Source organism: Primulina huaijiensis, chromosome 14 (assembly GCF_012295235.1).
Source record: "Primulina huaijiensis isolate GDHJ02 chromosome 14, ASM1229523v2, whole genome shotgun sequence".
Taxonomy (NCBI): Eukaryota; Viridiplantae; Streptophyta; class Magnoliopsida; order Lamiales; family Gesneriaceae; genus Primulina; species Primulina huaijiensis.
The window spans coordinates 7,214,952-7,236,088 of NC_133319.1; the positions used below are offsets into that span (position 1 = coordinate 7,214,952).

The 21,137-nt window shown below is 36.6% G+C and overlaps 1 protein-coding gene across 3 annotated transcripts; it reads left to right on the plus strand.

The window, feature by feature from the left end:
* The first annotated feature begins 9,141 nt into the window (after positions 1-9,141).
* Positions 9,142-12,569, plus strand: LOC140957870 (E3 ubiquitin-protein ligase PRT1-like). Of its 3 annotated transcripts, none has more exons than XM_073415273.1 (7): positions 9,142-9,302; positions 9,867-9,895; positions 9,978-10,157; positions 10,257-10,643; positions 10,765-10,965; positions 11,362-11,480; positions 11,944-12,569. In XM_073415273.1, exons 1-7 carry the CDS (start codon positions 9,208-9,210, stop codon positions 12,316-12,318), a joined length of 1,386 nt encoding a protein of 461 aa, XP_073271374.1. In that variant the 5' UTR covers positions 9,142-9,207; the 3' UTR covers positions 12,319-12,569. The 3 variants fall into 3 exon arrangements, with proteins under 3 accessions (XP_073271374.1, XP_073271375.1, XP_073271376.1); XM_073415274.1 differs by having other exon boundaries at positions 10,765-10,947; XM_073415275.1 differs by having other exon boundaries at positions 9,203-9,314.
* The last annotated feature ends 8,568 nt before the right edge of the window (positions 12,570-21,137 follow it).

The following is a 21,137-nucleotide window of genomic DNA, read 5'->3' on the forward strand; positions in this document are numbered from 1 at the left end:
GAAGTATGACTTCTATGAGAGAAATGTAATTTTAATTTATGAATGTGTTCTTAAATTAAAAGTTGGCCAAATAAATAATGTATTTGAAAATTGTGATTTTCATAAACATTATTATGGACTAAATTAAATTAATTCAAGTGTTGAATTAATTAAACACTAGTGGACCTAGTAGAGTCCAAATAATTAAATTAATTCAAGTGTTGAATTAATTAAATCATATTGAGTCTTGTAGAGCTCAATTTAAATAAATTATTTAACTAGTGGGCTTGATTAAATTCAAGTAATGTTTAATTAGTCTCAAATATGTTTGAGATAATTAAATTAAGTCCATGGATTTTAATTGTTAAAAACCAAATAAGATTTTGCATGCATGGGAGGTGAAGAGTTGAAGACTATTTTTTCAATCTCCAAAGCTTGGCATGCTACTTTTGCTTTTTGCTTTTTGCAAGTCCAAGGCAACTCATCCTCCCTCATTCTAGACATGCTTTTGGCCGAAAATTTCAATTCCATTCTCTCAAGTTTTTCTTCTCTTTTCTTCTTCAAGTGTTGAGGAAGAAATATTCTTCTCCTTGAAAAATCCTCTTAATTTTCTAGTGCAAATTAAGAGGGAATTTACCTAGCAAGTGGTGGGCCTAATTTTTTGAAGGAAGGAGAGCTTGTAGACTTGTCATCCATTCAAGAGCTTTGTTGTTTAACAACAAAGTTGGAGCCATCATCAACCTTAAGAGGTTGATAGGTAAAAATTCTATAAACACCCTATGTATGTTATTTGGTGTTTGTTGTATTTGCTACACACTTTCTACATGGTGGCCGAAATTTTCACTTAAAATTTGATTTCTTAAAACTTCCGTTGCGCTTCCGGTCACCGTAACCAATCCCCTTTCACTTCAAAGACTGCTCGGCCTGATATGCATAGGTAACTGCGATAGCATAATCCCCAGGACGCATCATCATAACTTTATCCCGAATGGTAGGTCGTAGGCCATCCATAAAATGTCTGAGCTTTTCTTCCGCATCCCTGGCAATAAGGGGTACAAAGTGACAACCCCTATCAAATTTCTTCACAAACTCAGCAACAGTAGCATCACCCTGACGGAGGGCCATAAATTCCCTCTTTATTCGGCTCCTAGCATCCGGAATGAAATATTTCTCATAGAATTTTGTCTTGAATTGAGCCCAAGTGAGTGTAGCGAGGTCCACACCCTGCTCGGCTCCTTCCCACCACAAAGAAGCGTCATCTCTAAACAAATAAGTGGTACACCTCACACGATCCGCATCTCCCATATCCAGGTATCGAAAGTGTACCTCGAGTGAACGGATCCAACTTTCAGCAACAAAGGGATCGGTATTGCCAGAAAATTCCTTCGGCCCTAGCCTCCGGAACTGGTCATATATATCATGATGTGGCCTAAGTGGCTGCTGTAGCTGCTGCTGCTGCTGCTGCATCTGCTGTAACTGTAGCTGTAAATGTTGCTGTTGTAACTGCTGCTGCTGTAACTTTTGCTCGAAAAGTCGAGCCATCCCCTCCAAAGCACGAGTATTAGCATCCCCTGGTGGTGGTGGTGGTGGAGGTCCGTTTCCTTGGTGATTCACACTATTCTCTGCTTGGTTTCCATTAACGGGGCACGTCTAGGAAGCATTTTTATCTCTATGTTTTCCAAATTCTAACGTAACCAACATGCATTTAAATCTAAGTTCTCTGATCATGTGACATACCCTAACTTAATTAGCATTTTAAGCATGAAAAGCAATAATACTCAAAAAGCTAATAAACATGTAACGTAAACACCTTATTCATGACATAATGCAGGTAACGTCATAAAATCATATAAAGCATGTATACTTACAATTTGAGGCTTGACGACTGATCTTTCCGGCGCTGATGGTGGCACAATCCTTTACGGGACCTTTGCTCTGATACCAACTGAAACGTCCTGCCCTTTTTATTTCTTTAAAAGTGCTAGAAATTTTTTTTTTTTACTAAATTTCGTCCATCCCATGAAAATATTTTACCCTTTAAAATGAAACATAAACCAACTAACATTTTTAGAAATCAATGAAATAGTCATAAAAATGAAATCGTCAATTTGTTTTACCAAACCTAAAAAGCAATAATTCGAAAAGAATAGCCCATACTAAACCTCTCAAAAATCTCTCAAAAAGCATAAATAAATAGTCTTAAAATATTCAATTATAAATCATGATTCATAAGTCATAAGTGCGGAAATAAGTAGAAGCGCTGGTCCTCGGGTTGTGTGCGCATTCAGTCTAGTCAGATCATCCGTCAAGACCTCCCTCAAACTCACCTTCATCCATCACACCTAATGAGTCTAAAGACTCAACACACCATAATCTTTATAACAAATAATACGTATAAAACACATGCAACAGTGAAAATACTTTTAGGTAAAAATAACATTTCATGACATGCATAAATAAATCTTAATCTTTTCTCTTTTTTCTTATCATGACATAAAAACATTTTAACATGATCATAATATTTTCCTTTTCCCTTTTTCCTTTTCCTTTGTTGAATTCAGATCGTTAATTATGACTTTCCTGATCATGATCATAAGAGTCGATGGATCCATCTACATGTAACCACAGTACTGAGCGGCGGGGACATCAGCAACACTCTCACCGGTCAACTGAGCCTTGGCCTATCATGATTCGAATAGAAATACGATCGTCGGAGCTCCCTCTGGGGCCTTTTCCCATAAATGGGCTCTCTCTGGGGTCTTTTCCCCTCACGACATTCTCATTCTTACCGTTACCACAAATCCTTTACCACATAACCGTTACCACATATTCGCAATGATGGAAACACGATCGTCGGGCTCCCACTGGGACCATAACCCTCACGATATCCCCACCATTAACGAATTAGTCACAATCAATTCACTTCCTTCAACATTTTTCATGCTCATCACTTTAGAAAAATCATGAATAGCCTTTACATTTTTTTCTTTTTTTTTGAAAACAAGCATGCAACATGTATTTTTAAATGTCTTCTTAAATCATAAAAATCCCATGGACATTTAAAAATCATAATTAAATCATGAACATCTCATATACATTTAAAAATAACCATAATATGATAAAAATAGCATTTAGGGCACTGTCATGACGTTTACTAATTTTCAGGTGTAAAAAGACCGTTTTACCCCTGGACTCGACATTTTTTGATTTTGACTTANATAATCATAATATCATGAAAATAGCATTTAGGGCACTGTCATGACGTTTACTAATTTTCAGGTGTAAAAAGACCGTTTTACCCCTGGACTCGACATTTTTTGAATTTGATTTTTTCTTGAATTCATTGACTCTAACATGTCCCAAATAATTATTTAAGCCTAAATTAATTTTCCCATAATTTTATTTATCTTAAATATTAGACTTTTTCATTTATCATTAATTAATTGTTTTGACGGTGTTTTAATCCCGAAAAATCCCAAACTTTAATATAAAATTCCTAAATTCTAAATTTAGTCTTTTTATATTACTTTAGCCCTTATGGACCACAACTCGACCCCCGTGAGCCGTTTTCCAATTTTTCTTTATTTAAAAACCCTAATTGACACCTAAACTTCGACCCCGAGCCAACTTCCGACTTTCACGAGTTACGNTAGCTCATCCCGAGCCCCCTAAACCAGACCCTGGCTCCCTGCGTGCTGCTGCACTAAAGCCGCGCAGCATGCACTTCTCGGATGGGAGGACTCCTTCCCCAGCCCTTATCTCGAGTCCTAGCATGGTTAGGACTCTTCCCTCGACTCACACCCNCTGAACCCACCTACTGTACACCCTCTAAGGACCCTAGTGAGACAGAATTGACCCCATGAACCAGCCCCCTAGCTTGAAACCGAAGCCCAGCTCCAGCAACAAGCAAGGCCGAGACTCCTAAGGTGCATGGACTCTACGTTTTTGATTGCTAGGTTCCAGCCGACGCACCCGCCCCTGAACCAACATGCTGAGCACCCACCTAGGACCCTTAACTCTTGACCTAGCCCATCCCGAGCCCCCTAAACCAGACCCTGGCTCCCTGCGTGCTGCTGCACTAAAGCCGCGCAGCATGCACTTCTCGAATGGGACCCAGCCCTTATCTCGAGTCCTAGCATGGCTAGGACTCTTTCCTCGACTCACAACTGACACTGGCTAGCCCTGGTCCCAAGCCAAGACCAATCCAACCCCCTTCAACAAGAAACCCGATCCCCTAAACCCCATGACAGTACAACTCGATTCCAGCTTGTTCCTATGTGGTTGCCGAGAGTTTGGTGTGTTTGTGGGACTCTAGTTCATGTAAAAACTTTGCTTGAACATAACTTAACATCATGGCAGCCCCTTAACATGTATAGAACAAGTTTTTGGATCAAAATTCATGGATTTCATACATGTATGTGCAATATTCCGAAAATAATCAAAAGAATTTCATGTTTTTCATGCACACGATATTTAAAACGATACTACGATGTGATAAATGAGAAAAAGAGATATATGGCGTGCCTTTGCGTTTTATACGCTCGAAAATCCGTTGACGACGAAGAACGGGACGCGAACCTTGGCTTGCTTCTACTAGAACCCCTTCGAAAATCTCTTTGGAGGGTATGAATATGTGACGTGTGTGTGTAGGGTGGGGTGGGGAGTGTTTCAGATTTTTCAAAGTAGGTGGCGTGAGTTTATGATGCAAAGTGAAGGGTTTCAAGTGTTTTTATATAATAAAACTAGCTAATTAATTTATTAATTAGGCTTAGGCCTATTAAGCCATTAATTTAAGCCCATTAGTTTTGATTAGGATTTAAATAAAATATTTACAAAGTTTTGGTAAAATAAATTTGTGAATTTATAAGCCGGATTGCTAAAAAGCTTGTATTTTGTTTGAAAAACCAATACCGATAAAATTTATGTCCCGGCGTATAAAATAACCTCAAAACCCTATATTTTCAAAAATAATAAAAAGCAACACTCATATTTTAAATAATTAAAAAAAATTATTTAATAAAAACATTTTTCGTTTCTCAGCCTTCGGTCCCCGTTCCTCAATCGTCACTTGAATAATCCTTAAAAATACAGTTTTATGTATGATGATAATAAAATCATAATTAACATATAAGCATGTATGTCACATAATTAATTAAACAATTAAAATAATTAATTACTCATTTTTCAAAATTCTTAGATTTGCATGCAGTTGGATTACGTCTACTTAATTTTGGACATTACAGATGGTGGTGTGGAGGCAGAGCGGTGGTGTCGTTTCCAATGTGGTGGCCGGGATCTACCTTATGGAGAGAAAGGGCGGCCGATTTTTGGAGAGTGAGATGAGAGTTGTCTAGATTTTATTTTCAAATCTTGTGTGTTATTTTTATCAAATTTTTATATTATATCTAATGTATAAGCTTAATACATCTACATGGATGTCGAGTTGAATTTCTACTGTCGATCACCTCCCATAAATTGAAGTGTTTTTTAGAATCCATAAATCAAAGTTGTTCGATAGTTAGTAACTTATTTTTAGATTAATTAATCTAAAATTAGGAATATATAAATTATATTATAGTTAACATAATTAGAATTTGAGACCCAATTAATGAGTTTTTACAAGAGAGATAAACTGAAAATACTATAACTGCTCATGTTTAGCCGACAGTTGGATCCATGTAGCAGAATAATCAACTCCATCGCGATATATCACCTTTTTAAGCTTATATTCAGACTTTCTTTTGGAAAATGATTTGCATTACAATAATTGAGCTAAGAGATATAGCCAAACCACTATAGCTACTCAAATCTAGCTGTTTGTTGTATATGTTGACCTCCAGCGGGATATTTCAGCATCACGTTAGCGTAGATAGATTCCGAACTAACCAGACCTATCTGAATATGACTTGTAGAAAAATCTTAAAATTTGAATTTTAAATACCAAAATAAGTTTCAAATGTTTTTTCAAGAACAACCGAATCTGATATCATTTTTTGAGATCGAAAATATGTTTAGAAGAGTTGAATAAACAATTTAAATTTGTTTGCGATTAAAAGAGCTACAACAATATTATTAATATTTTTGTAACCCAACAATCAGATAATCATTTGTCCACACAAATTGACTGATCACCTGAAGCCACTCCATTCGGGTAACTTTATTCTTTACAGCATGGATGAGCTGACAAATTGAACGAATATAATTAAAAAGAATATAATTAAAAACAAATAGGAAAGATAGAAGTGTCCAAAAGAGAAGAAAGATTTGTGATCACAAATTATGACGCTATGGTGTTTTGATTAAAAAAGATTACTTTTATATTCCACTCATAAATAAAAAAAGCGTCCAATTTTCAAAAGTGCACTTTCAAAAATTATTAAGTCAAAATTATATTTAAACTTTATCTTGCTTGATTATCATATCTACAAGTTATTTATAACTTATTACTTTTATTTTTCCTATGAAAATTTAAAAATTATAAGTGTACTCGTACTGGTAGCGCATTTCGGTCGATGATATTGAAGAAAATGTTAGGCTTCACCTTCCTAAAACTTTTTTTTGTAAAATGTTGCCGTATTTGTCCCTATCCATCAAGTAAATATTAGAATATGTATTCATTAATTTTTGTGTGTTTTGAGTAAACTCAAAAGATCAACACAGTAACTTGTAAATCAAGCTGATCAGGTAAATCAAATTAAACAAGTCCTGCTCAAAGTTAGGATGGTAAAGACAAGAAGACATTTGATGATGCCCGAATAGATTGGGTGAGATGGGTGAGCAATCTATCGAGCAGAGATTTGTATTTTTCCTGTGAAGAATTTGACCTGATGGGATGAGTCTGGCCTGACCTAATGGGATGAGTCCGGGAGGTCTGGCCTAATTTGATGGGATGATCTCGGGTGGTCTGGCCTGCCTGATAGATAATCCCGAGTGGCTTGACATGTTTTAACAGGATAAGCCCAAGTGGTATGGTCTGTGAGTACCCTTGACATGGTAAGCTGAGCTTTGGGTAAGATGATCTGCCCACACTCAACAAGAAAATGTCAGTGGAGCGTCGAAAAAGTTTTCGGCGTGGCCATGAGTGGCTTAAGTCGGTACAAGGTTCACTAAGTAGAGAGAGAATTTTTTGAATGCAGTATAATACAATATATCTTTCCCAAATGAGCAAACCAGGATATTTACCTCAATTATAGTGCATGTACACTGTTCCTGATTAGACATATGCTCAATCCATGTCCTCTGAAGGCTGTCCATGCCATGTCCTCTGTCGGTAGGCTTGGCGACCCATACTGTTCTAGTCTTGTCACGGGCACTGATTGTCATACTAATTATGCATGATGACCCGTACTGGTCTGATATTGTGATGAGCACTGATTGTCATGCTAATGATGCATGATGACCCATACAGGTCTGATCTTGTCATGGGTAATAATTATCATTCTAATTATACATGGTGACCCATACTGGTAGGATGACCTGAACCTTGGTCAGACGAGATGACCTTGGGCGAGAGAGATAAATCCTGGCCGGGCTAGATTAATCCCGGTCGGGTGACATGAACCTGATTAACTGATGATGTCCGGACTTTACTCATTTTCTCGAGAGCAACTTGAAATCTGATATTACTTTTGGTCCTCTCCTTTTGCTCGAGTACAAAGATGACCGTTATCTTTCTAAGACATCAAAATTGAACTTTCTAACTTCTGGTTAAAACCTCAACGTACCCTTGCCTTGGTCAGCCATTATCAAAATTCGTTGGCTCCTTCACGATGACGGCCATTTGGATGGGTGAGGGCGTCCTATAAATCCAACGATCGAAATTGTGCCAAATAAGCTTTATATTATCGATGGATGAGGGGTATCTATGAATCCAATTATCAACATTGTACCAAATAAACTATATTATATTTGATGATAGATCTCAGATATTAGATAAAATGGACATTGTATATTCGAACATTTGAGACATAGTGATCAACATCATAATATTTAATTATTTTTAAGAATTAATCTATCTAATTTTTTTTCAAATTGATATCTCTCTTATAATATAAGTGTTATAATTCTTGAGACTCTTAGTGGTATGGTATGGTATGGTATGGTATGGTTTGAATTTTACAAAAAAATATACATTTCAAATTACAAAAATTTTGAATATAAAAATCAAAAAAAATTTATTTTCAATTGACAAAAAAATTTAAAAAAATTGTTGCAAAAAATCTGCAACTTACCTATAAGTATCATACCTTATTTGTTCATTTTTAAAAAAATTTAAAATTACTAAAAGAATGTTTTATTATGTTGAATGTAATAATTATATATAATTGGTAGATTATTTGAAATATGTTGTTTGAGTTAATGTACGGTCTAGAAACTTTGATTTGCGTAATTACCATCAGATAATTTAACTATTTGAAAAACGTTAAACATTCAACCTACAATTAATTTCAGAGTCAAGATCAAGATTTTGATTCTTATTGATTGCAAGAAGTACAATTATTGAGATAATGATTATAACATGGTAGAACAATCGAAACACGATCCTTGAACTGATGTATGATTACTAATTAAATTGAAAAATATATGTTCTTGAATAATAACTCACGTGATGGTTTCTGATTATAATATGTTGTATAACATGTTTTAATTTTCAAAAAAATAAAAATAAAAACACAATCAAAAGTATTTTTTTACCTAATAAAAAATTACATAAACCCCTATTTTCAATAAATTCATAATTCACTTATAATAACAACATCCATCCAGTTTATTAAAATTATTATAATATTTTTATCATTATCTACAATTTCGTATTAAAAAATATATATAAATACTAACTTATAAATTTTTAATGAGTAGGTCTTTTGTGAGACGGTCTTACGAATCTTTATCTGTGAGACGGTTCAATCCTACCGATATTCACAATAAAAATTAATATTATTAGCATAAAAAGTAATATTTTTCATGGATGACCCAAATAAGAGATTCGTCTCACAAAATACGATCCGTGAGACCGTCTCACACAAATTTTTGTTTTTTTTTAATTATTAATAAAAAAAATATAAACTAGTTTTTAACGAAGGCCGGCTCAAGTGAAACTTGAACAGGAATAATTAGTTAGATTTGCAAAAACTCTAAATTACGTCATATATATTTCTTAACTTAATTTGACTTTCTTCCATCATCTTTCGGCCTTCTGGATTCACCTCTCAGTCACGCAGGCCCGATATGGAATTCTCGGACAAATTTCAAGAGATGGCGAATGAATCCGATGACGATGGATCGGAGCTGATACACGAAGCATTTATTTGCTGTGTTTGCCGGTAATTTCGACGGCATTTCGTTGTTTTTTTCCCAACATTCATTTGCCAATTTGTTTGCACGAAGAGCCAGTTTGAGATTCATTGCTCCGATTTATCGATGCAATCATCTTCGGTTTGCCATTTATCTTAATTTGAGAGGAAACAGGTCTAAGAATTGATGCACAATTTTGAAGACGGCTCCTTGTGTTTCTATGTTTTTAGTGATGCGTACTTTGTCATGGTGCGAAATCAGGAGAGAGCTACTCTGGTGCTTTTATCTCGCTTCGTTTGTTGATTTGCGCTTTTTTATTTTTGCTATTGGGGTCTTCTATTTGCTTTGTTGTGAACTTATTTCCGTTTGTTCTTTCTAGTTTTATTGCTATGAATGGATAGAAACCATCTTGGTCTGTATATCACGCTTAAGTCTTTATGTAGTCTTTGAAGTTTCCAAGAATCTCCGATGACATTTCATATTGCTTTTACAGTGCATGTTCATACCTTACACCTGTATGCATCCCTGTTTGCTTCAGAAATTTCTCAATGTGTTCTGTTGGCAATTAAACCTTTTTTCATGTTCTTCTGCAGAGATGTTCTGTACAAGCCAGTTGTGTTAGGTAAAGTTTTGTTCTGTTATAGATATAAAGAACCCCCGGGTATATGAGCTTGTAACTAATTATTTCCTATAATATGTCACAGCATGTGGTCATATCTCCTGTTTCTGGTGTATTCATAAGTCCATGAGTGGTCTGCACAAGTCCCGTTGTCCGATATGTAGGAACCGGTATTATCACTTTCCTTCAATTTGTCAGACACTTCATTTGATGCTCTTGAAAATGTATCCTGTTGCATGTGAGAGAAGAGGAAACCAAATTTTAGGTCAGCTTTACTGTATTATAGTTCTTTAGTACTTGTTGATAATAATTGATGCAAGTTCAGCCAGTGGCCTAAACAATTTGATGATTTTTCACATCGCAGAAGATGAGAAGTTAATGGGCTACTTCTCGCCGCAACTTCTTGTTCCCACTGACAAATTACAACCAGTGATCCAGTCCCCTGATTCTTTGCAACCATGCATTTCTCGAGCTGATTTATCACCCAATCCGTGTTCTATAGGAAAAGAGGAGATTCCAGGGAGGATGGAGCAGGTTGGACCTGATCCAGTTCGTCTGGAGACTGGCATGCCAAACTTACAACCTCACAAAGAAGATACTTTGACAACTGATGTTATCAGTGTCAGAGATATAAATATGAATCCCGGAAATAGTAATCTTAGAACTCGGAAGCCGGTTTCAGCCGATGAAGTATTGTGTGGTTCCTGTAAGCGTGTGCTCTTCCGACCTGCAGTTCTTAATTGTGGTCACGGTATGATTTGTTGACACCATTTCATTCGGATCTTTTTTGGGGGAAAAATTTTTTTTTATTGTCAACCTTGTAATTGAGATGACCTCGAAAGTCTAAACCCCATCACCTGTAATATTTTCAGTATTTTGTAAATGCTGCATTTCCCCACGAACAAATGAGATACTCATGTGTGAAGTTTGTCAAAATCCGCATCCGGGTGACATTCCAAAAGTCTGCTTGGAGTTTGATCATTTTCTGGAGGAACAATTCCCTAAAGAATATGGGCTGCGGAAAGGTCTACGGATGAAACAAGAGCAATTTCCTTGTGAGACTCCAAGTGCTTGTATGATTTCATTGCCTTTTTAGTATTTTTGGTTGGGTTCCTAGGTATCTTATGGTAGAAATGTTTTGTTTAATTTGCACTTTTCTTTTGCATGTGTTCTTTTATTATAACTATATGCATAAAAAAAAGAAATTTTTAATCTGTAGAATGAAAGTGGATAAAATCATCATTAGCAACAGAATTTTCCTATTTCTATGGAATTCTAATTAGAGAAAGATTCCAGTTTATATTTTTGCTTTACAAGTTTAAATTTGTCTCTAGGCAACAAATTTTTCTGAGATCTTTTGTTACCGCCATTGAAAAATATTTCATTGTTTGTGTACATACTGTAAGACCCTGATGCTAGCCCTGCGCATCTGAGTACTAATATTTCTGATATAAACATGTGGTTTTCAGGCTCATCGGAAGCTGACGAAAAGAAAATCCATTTTCCACTTTCATCTGGAGAGGATCCTTTGCCGTTGTGGGATGCTAGCTCAAAGCTCCATATTGGGGTTGGTTGTGACGCTTGCGGGGTATGTTGATTTGCTAACTCAATTCAGTTATTAAAATATTTGTGGTTCTAGTAATTTGCGCTTTGTTAGTCTGTGAATCTTTTTCTGCTGTCAGCTAGCTTTTTTTTGCGAGCAGCTAAAATTGTAATAGAAGTAAGGTAGGCCCTAACAAAACCACCGATCAAAAGTGGTTTATGCAGACCCCAATCTGTTTATGTACATAGAGGAGGATAGGATCTAACCTCTAAGATGGTAAAAATCTTATCAAACCAAGAAAAGTCATTAAAGAGAGATACAATCTAAAATAAAGGAGCCAAGATGATTGGGAACTTTCACCTGGAACCCTTCTATATTTTGTTTACCAAAAAACATTACAAGGTTTATAATTCATTGATTCTTTTTCTCTTAGCACACTTTGTATTGTTACATGTTATTCACGGACTTTTATGTATTCTACCATCCTCCAAAACTGTCCTGCGTGCAGATGTATCCAATAATCGGTGATAGATACAAATGCAAGGACTGTGTAGAGGAAATAGGCTACGACCTCTGTAAAGCTTGTTACTCCACTAGTTCCAAGCTTCAGGGCCGGTTTAATCAGCAACACACCTCAGATCACAAGTTTGAAATCCTGAAATCTAGTACTATGCACGAGATGATGTTGAGGCTGTTAAGAGGACAATTGCAGGCCATTTCAGCCTTCTCTGATGCCCTACGTGATGATGTGGGAGATTCAGGAAACACCACGCAAATATCAGTTAACACCGACGAAGATGCTGAGAACGATACTCTTATCAGCTCTTCCGAGACAGAGGAAAATCAGAACGATAGCCAGCACCATTCCACTGCGAATTTCTGATTTCGATTTCATTTGAAGCCTACACTGGTGTGATCAACGCTTCTCAAAGTGGATAGCTATTGAAATCTCCGGACTTGCAAAATAGTTGCCGCCACTTCTTTGTTCAAACTGACCGAAGGCTGCCTTCTGAATACAGGCTCAACAAGTGGTATTGATTTATTCTTGTACTTGTAAATTATGCAAAGTGAAATTGGTTGACTAAACATAATTTTATTTATACTTAATTACTGCTTTTTGCATAGCAATAATAAGAGTTGTCAATTTTAAATTTACTGTAAGATTGCGAGATGCAAGGGGAAAGATATTCTTTCTTTTAAACTACTAGTTTTTTTCTGATTCAAAGAAAATGAGTTCTTGGATCTGTTTTAAGCCATCTAATATTAGTATTTTCGGACTAAATTCTTAGCACACGAAATGATTGCATCGTCTATTTGGGAAATTAAACCAGATAATATCTTATGCACTACATTCAAAAGAGTTGCTGATTAGCTTGTTTTTATTTTTGATCGACTATAATGTAAATTTATTAGGTTGCATTTAGGTTGAGTTAATTGAAATTCGTTATTTCAAATTTATTTTTATTGTTAAACAAGTTAAACAGAGGAACTCTAATCCGTCTTCCACTTATTTACACTATAGTTTTTCATATCATAATAAATTTCAAATTACTCCAATATTCTAAGGATTTGAAATTAATTGTAATTAGTATAATTGTAGTAAGTAAGTATTACTGATTATAGTTAAGTATGAAGGTTTATTTTGAACTTCTTTTTTATAGGTTATTTACACAATAAATATATATTAAAATATATAGTTTCATATTATTCCATCCAAACATAACCTATGATTACAATCACTAGTTGGTTATCAAAAAGTCAAAATTTTATTAATACTGTTTTTTTTTTTTTTTGAAGCTTCATAGCAGTCTAATCTTGCCTCTTCCAATTCTCAGGGAAGTCGTAAGAACTACCTGATTTTGATACATTTACTGGAAAGTAATTGTGAAAAGTAACATGTTAAATTTAAAGATAAGTTTCCACAATAAAAATGTAATAAGCTAAATATGTATTTGTGTTTTTATATATATAAAAATATATGTGATGTCTCTTAAAATAATCGTCTTACACATCAATATATTTTGAAATACCAACATATTTTTCTATATTAAAATAAGGTATAATGGAGAAGAAAAAGATACATTATTAAATATAAAATAATAAATAAATAAATACACAATATCTTTTTACTTTCCTATTATATTATCACACAAATTACGCACCATCCAAGGGCATATCTGCCCCACCACCTTCTCCTCTACACACGTAGAACACATAGCACAACACATAAACGTAGAATACAAAGCATTCATCTTTATTCTACTTTCATTTTTTCTCTTGACCGAATACTGACTTGACTATCGGAGCGACTTTGCCAACCTTCTCATCATTGTTCTATGTGTTACATGAACATATTTTCGAGGTGGTCCGGTTCAATAAAAATTAGGAAGAAACTGTCCAATTTATTATTAATTTGAGATTTTTCAGAAATTTAATGTTTTGAAGAGGTTCAATACGCATAGNTGATTTTGCCTTTCTTAGATAAGGAGATAATCATTCAAAAGTAGTCTAGATATGTTATTTATTGAAATGATTTATAGAGATATAATATCAATGGTTAAATAGAGTTTATTTATAATAAAGCTCTTACTTTCCTTATGTTATAGGTTTTCTTGTGAAGATAAAAGTCTACAACTATAAATAAGAGATAAAAGACATTGTTGGGCTCTCTCCTCTCTCGGCTTCTTCATTCAGAAGAGCCATACACACACTCGTGCATTCCGAGAATATAAAAGAAATAATTTGTCAAGGATCGTGCTGGTTTCGAAGAGTAGTGATCGCGTGTTGCCTTGAATGTTGGGAACATCCGCAGACAACATCTGTGAAGAAGTTGGCTGAAGATCATTTTCGTGGATTCCCTTTTGGCATCACGTTTTTAGCTTTCTTGTTTAAGTTTTATTCTGGTTATTTGTTTTTAGAAAGCTTTATTTTCTCAAAGTGTTGATGAAATTGATTTTTGTGTTGTGTAAACGATTTGGTTTTCGAGCGATTAATTTTTGCCATAAGGCACCGCACAAGTATTTATACTTGTGCATATTTAATCTTGTCCATTTATTTATTCAAAGTCGATTTGTGCTATAAAAATTAATATTCCGCTGCATGTTGTTCGAGATGTTGTAACATGTGGCACAACACCTAATTCTAATAAAACACAGAAGTAACTATGCAAGACTAAGGATGAGCTTCAAAAGGCAACTGAAACCTTGTCCAAGTTCAATAAGAGCACATCAAAACTTGAATCCATACTTTTGAGGGGAAGAGATGACAAGAAATGCTTAGGCTTCAAAGACAGTTTGTTTGAAATTGGTGAATCTTCCAAGTCGACTGCTTTTGTGAAGGGAAAGGCTGATACATCTCCACAACCACAACCCAGGTCACAAATCAGAAGCTCTCTACCGAAAAGACAACCTGCTGCACCTGTTCCTAAGAAGAGAAAACGCAGGTATGTTTGTCATTACTGCTTCAAGCCTGGTCATATCAGGCCCTATTGTTTTAAGTTCTTGGATGACTGCATGAATCGAAAGTCGAGCCGAATGTTGTCCAACATTTCCCGCAACACCTCCAACCATCGACCTACAGTAAGACCAATTTGGGTACCAAAGGTAAAAACTCACTATAATGTTGTCTATACTTCATTGAAAACTAACACTGCAGGTCATTGGTACTTTGATAGTGGAAGCTCACGCCACATGACGAGATCACGAGAATATCTCATCGATTATGTTGAACAAAAATGTGGTAGAGTAACCTATGGAGGGGGAGCTAAAGGAAAAATTGTTGGAAAGGGAACATTGAATGTTGAAGGACTACCAAAGCTCCACAATGTGCTTCATGTTGATGGATTAAATTCAAATCTTATAAGCATAAGCCAATTGTGTGATTATAATTTGCATGTGAAGTTTGATAAACATACTTGTGAAGTTTTTGATGAAGCTAATATATGCATTAAGACAGGTACAAGGTCTTCAGATAATTGCTATCAAATAAGTGAAGAACTTTCATGCAAACATGCACAAATTACTGAACTCGATCTTTGGCATCAAAAACTCGGTCATGCAAACTTCAAAACTTTAAAAAACTTGAGTAAGTATGATACTGTTAGAGGTATGCCTAATCTCTCTTCTGGTATACCATATGTGTGCGGAGATTGCCAAAAAGGTAAACAGATTCGCGTGTCGCATCTAGTGTTACCAACATCTGGGATAACACGCTGTCTGGAGTTACTGCGCATGGACCTCATGGGTCCTATGGAAGTTGAAAGCCTCGGAGGTAAGAAATATTCCTTTGTGTGTGTTGATGATTTCTCACGCTTTTCATGGGTTAGATTTATTAGAGAGAAATCAGATACTTTCGATGTATTCAAAAACCTGATCAAAAGAATCACCAACTTCCACAATTTGAAGGTGAGAAAGATCAGAACTGATCACGGGAAAGAATTTGAAAACACTTCATTTTCATCTTTCTGTAGCAGGAAAGGTATTTCACACGAATTTTCAGCACCAAAAACACCACAACAAAATGGCATTGCCTAACGTAAGAACAGAACGTTGCAAGAAATGGCAAGGGTGATGCTAGCTTCAAAGAATATCTCAAAGCGTTTTTGGGCAGAAGCCCTTAACACAGCATGCCATATTTCGAATAGGGTCTATTTAAGAAGTGGATTAACCATGACTTCTTATGAAATCATCATGGGAAGAAAGCCTAACCTTAAATATTTTCATGTTTGTGGTTGTGTGTGTTACACTTTGAATGACAGGGATCAACTTGCTAAGTTCGATTCAAGGAGTGATAAGTGTTTTTTTGGGATATGCCACTAATAGTCGAGCTTATCGCATGTTTAATTTACGAACTAGGACTATTGTGGAATCTATTAATGTTGTTTTTGATGATTGTGCAGATCTCAAGAAGAAAACTGTTGAAGATGATGTTGAAGATCTTCTAGAAAATCAAATACCACTGGAAAATACAGATGTTGCCCCAGATACTGCAACATCTGATACAACATGTGACACTTAAGTCACCGAATTACAAGAAGATGCTCACATCGACGATGAGACAGTAGATGATGGACCAAGTATTTCAAGAAAAATCCAAAAGAACCATCCATCATCTCAAATCATTGGAGGGATGCGTGAAGAAGTTCAAACCAGAAAGAAAGACAAAGTTGACTATCGAAAAATGGTTGGACTAGTGTGCATGAGTACCATGTACTCACAGGTTAGATTTTTGTGCTTTGTATCTCAACTTGAACCCAAAAATGTAGATGAAGCACTAAAAGATGAGTTCTGGATCAATGCTATGCATGATGAGCTTGAAGAGTTTATTCGAAATGATGTTTGGGCTTTGGTTCCACCCCCTGATCATGGCAATATAATTGGAACAAAATGGATTTTTAAAAATAAAACTGATGAGTCAGGGAACATCATTCGAAACAAAGCAAGGTTGGTTGCTCAAGAGTACACACAGGTTGAAGGGGTTGATTTTGATGAGACCTTTGCACTTGTTGCCCGCATTGAGTCAATCCGACTTCTGCTAGCCATTGCATGCTTTATGAAAATCAAATTGTTTCAAATGGATGTTAAAAGAGCATTTTTGAATGGTATCTTGTGTGAAGAAGTATATGTTAGACAGCCTAAAGGATTCGAAGATCCACGTAATCTTGATCATGTGTACAAGTTAAAAAAAGCTCTCTATGGCTTGAAGCAAGCACCCCGTGCTTGGTATGGCAGACTGACTGAATACCTACTCGAAATTGGATTCAAAAGAGGTGAGGTAGATAAGACTTTTTTTATTCAAAAATCCAAATGTGAGATCCTTATTTGCCAAATCTATGTTGATGATATCATTTTCGGTTCTTCATCTCAAAAGCATGCTAATGATTTTGTTGAATGCATGTCTACTACATTTGAAATGAGAATGGTTGGTGAATTACATTTCTTTCTCGGCTTACAAATCAAACAAATGCATGATGACATCTTTTTGTGTCAAAGTAAGTAGGCCAAAAATCTGATAAAGAAATTTGCTAATGAAAACACCAAGCACATGAAAACACCTATGGGATCAAATGAAAAATTATCCAAAGACGATGCTGCCAAAAATGTTGACAACACCCTATATCGCAGCATCATAGGAAGTCTCTTGTACTTGACAGCTAGCCGCCCTGACTTAATGTTTAGTGTTTGTTTATGTGCTAGATACCAATCTAATCCTAAAATTTTTCACTTAAAAGCCATAAAACGTATCTTATGATACATAGCCGGAACCATTGACTTAGGATTATGGTATACACACGAAACCAACTCAAATCTAGTTGGGTTTTCAGATGCTGATTGGGCTGGAGATTTAGACGATAGAAAGAGTACTTCTGGTGGTTGTTTCTACCTTGGGAATAATTTGATATCATGGCATAGTAGAAAACAGAACTGTGTGTCACTTTCAACTGCCGAATCTGAATATGTGGCAGCTGGAAGTGGTTGCACTCAACTTTTGTGGATGAATCAAATGATAGAAGATTACGGATTAAAGAGTGAACCTTTGGTTTTGTATTGTGACAACTCTAGTGCGATTAACATTTCAAAAAATCCAGTACAACACTCTCGAACTAAGCACATTGACATAAGACATCATTTTATTCGAGATCTTGTAGAAAAAAGATTGATTCGAATGGAGTTTGTTGATACAAATAACCAACCGGCCGACATATTCACCAAAGCATTAGATTTTGAGAGGTTCTCCAACCTTAGGAAATATCTCAGCATGTGTTCTGTCTAATTATTCTTGGTGTTGTCTCAGATGTTACAACATCTCGGACAACATCTACCATGCATTTGCATCTTTAGGACTTAGACATACTGCATTACATATTGTGATATCTTGTGTTGAAACTATGTAGCATAACTTTCTGATGCACTTACAATTCCTAGTTACCTCTTAAAACTTCACACCCTTACATGCGAATGGTCACAAAAGAATTGAAGAATAGTCACTTGACCTTAACCAATGTGACAAGTAATCCAAGAAAAATTTGAAAATTGTTATAAAAATTTTGGATCTGTGATTAGAAGGAAAGATGGAAAAAACTGCCTAAAGTAGCCCAATGAAAGCTGGACATTTAGTGCGGGAGCTACCCCTTCTAAATGTTAACACAGAAATAGAAGAAAATGAAAAAAGCTACCTAGAAGAGTCTATTGAAGACTGTTCTTCTAGTGTGAGAGCTGTCACTTCTATGTTCAGAAAGCTTACAAGTTAGTGTGAAGAAAAACTAAAAATTGTCTCTGGGATTGTAGGTGTTATCAGAAGATGTTGCCAACTTTTGGGACAACACCTCATCTGTACACATATCTCATATTTGCTCTCATGTTTCTATTTATGTTGCATTCTGTTATTAGACATCCATAAGTCATGCATAAACATAACATGGGGAATTTTGTCATGTCATAAGGATATTCGTATGAAAACAAATAAAAATTCTATCCAAAACCAATTTTTGCAGGAAATCGAAATCATGTGCTCTTTAATGTTAAGTGGAGCTAAAATTCGATGTGGGTTTTATTTCTGGACTCATTTTGAAAAGTAATTGCACATAATTGTCGAGATAATTTTGAAGATAACAACGGTTAAATTTTGTATGCCGTTTCTTTTTACCGTTGGACTGAGTCAATCACTGATATGACATGTTACCGTTGCACTGTAGGTTCATGTTTATCCTCTTGATTTACATAGCTTAAATTATCATTACTTACCTAATTGTTTCACGAACTTTCTTGCTTGCAAATTTTTCTTCTACTCTTCGCTTTGGGCAAATTTTTGTTTCTAACAATCTAATCAATGGCAGGAAAGGGTTTTGATCCTCAAGAAATTCGCAGAGGATGTTGCCCCATCTCCAGCAACATCCGATGCAACACCCACGGGTTCCAACTTACAGATCATCCCCGCTGCTCTTACGCCAGAATCCCTGGAGATTATTGCGCCTGGTGAGCCCGGAAATCCTCTGGACATTGATAACCCACATATCATCAAGGTTTTCGATCCACCATCTCCTCCAAAAAGACGCTCAAAAAGGCAGGCCGGATATAACCCTGATCTCACACCAGGCAAGCGATTTCGCTATAAGGGACAACCCTCCACTCGCCCTTCATTCATTGATCCGGCAGAGACGTCGGGAGATGATTCCAATGACGGAGACTACGAGTTAGTTGCCCGCAAAAAACCCGCACCACGGGTTGATGCCGAGCCTTCCTCGTCATCCATGAAAGACTCGCACCCCTCTGTTCATGCCACACAGGATGCACCTAAGGAACACTCCTCGTCTGATGAGGATGAAGTATCCTTGGCCCAGGTGTTAGCTGATTTGAAAAAGGCAAAAAAAGGCTGCCCCTGCCTCTCCTGCACATGTCTCTCCAATCCAGCATGTGTCTGAGAAGAAGACTGAAGCTACCACCACCATATCTGACAGTGAAGACTCGGGTACACACTCTCCTCACTCAGTGGGAGCCCCTGATGAGGACATTGTCTCTGATGCTACAAGAGTTGAAGATGCACCTGCCGCTACAAATGTTGTGTTGGATGTTGAGGACACCTCAGACGACACTGACCTCAGTGACTATGATCTAGACAGTAGCTTCAATACCAAGTTCTATACTGAGACATCATTCTCCAACTGGGATCTTTACACCAACCGGAGATTTATTGAAGAACGCAAAGCTGATATGGAAACCTTCTCTGGAAACAATCTGATATATTTTCTCAAGTCTCGCGGACTGTTCTCCACCATCTCCATTGTACAGCCTTTTTGCCCCAAAGTTGTGCTTGAATTCTATGGCAACCTCTCGTCGGGTGTTGGTAATACGAGCTCGGCGAAGTTTGGTCAAGTGTTTGTACGCAATAAGTTGTATAATTTCGACTCTCATGTCATCAACACTTGTTACAGTACACCTGAAATTGCTGTAGGTCCACAACCGGACCTTGATGAGGTAATCTCTGTTCTCACTGGTGGCGTGCTTAGCGAATTCCCTGCTCATCCACATAAGGTCTCCGCTTCAAATCTCACGTCCCTATACTCGGTGCTGCACAAGATTGCCATCCGAAACTGGACACCAACCACAAACACTACGGTGGTCACTAAGTCCCAGGCACTGACTCTGTTTGCAATTGGCAACTGCACTTTAGACCTTGGGCGTCTCATCTTTTATACTGTCATACAGTATGCGAATGGAGGATTGAAGTCATCCGAGCTGCCGTTTCCCAGTTTGATCTATGGGATACTGGTATCTCAGGGATTTGTTCGAGATGTGAGTGAGGGACTGTCTGAATCCATTGAAACAATCAAAATTGCCCCTGCCTTCTTCAAAGGGAACTGCAAGATTGACCTTCCCTGGATAGACCCGACCACAGCACCTCCTGCTTCTGGACCTTCTCAAGGTTCCACCTCTCATACACCAACTGCTGATTTTGTGACGATTCCTGTAGCTGGAGTTCAGACCCATCTCGACCATGCTATTAAAAAGATATCCCAGCTTGAGGCACACTTGGCGTATTATGAGGATTTGGCTGCTGATCTCAGGTTTCTCTTGGACGTAAATGTCTTTCCCGGACAAAAAGGGGGAGATGCTCAAATGGGTACTGGTCCGTCAGGGACTAAGGATGATGATGAGGAAGAGGACAGTAGTGATGAAGATGATGATGTGTAGAATTTTTGTGTTT

Coding starts and splice junctions, on each gene's coding strand:
- LOC140957870 (XM_073415273.1), top strand. CDS start 9,208: ATGGAATTCTCGGACAAATTTCAAGAGATGGCGAATGAATCCGATGAC. Junction 10,644..10,764: donor AGTTCTTAATTGTGGTCACG/GTATGATTTGTT, acceptor TAATATTTTCAG/TATTTTGTAAATGCTGCATT. Junction 11,481..11,943: donor TTGGTTGTGACGCTTGCGGG/GTATGTTGATTT, acceptor TCCTGCGTGCAG/ATGTATCCAATAATCGGTGA.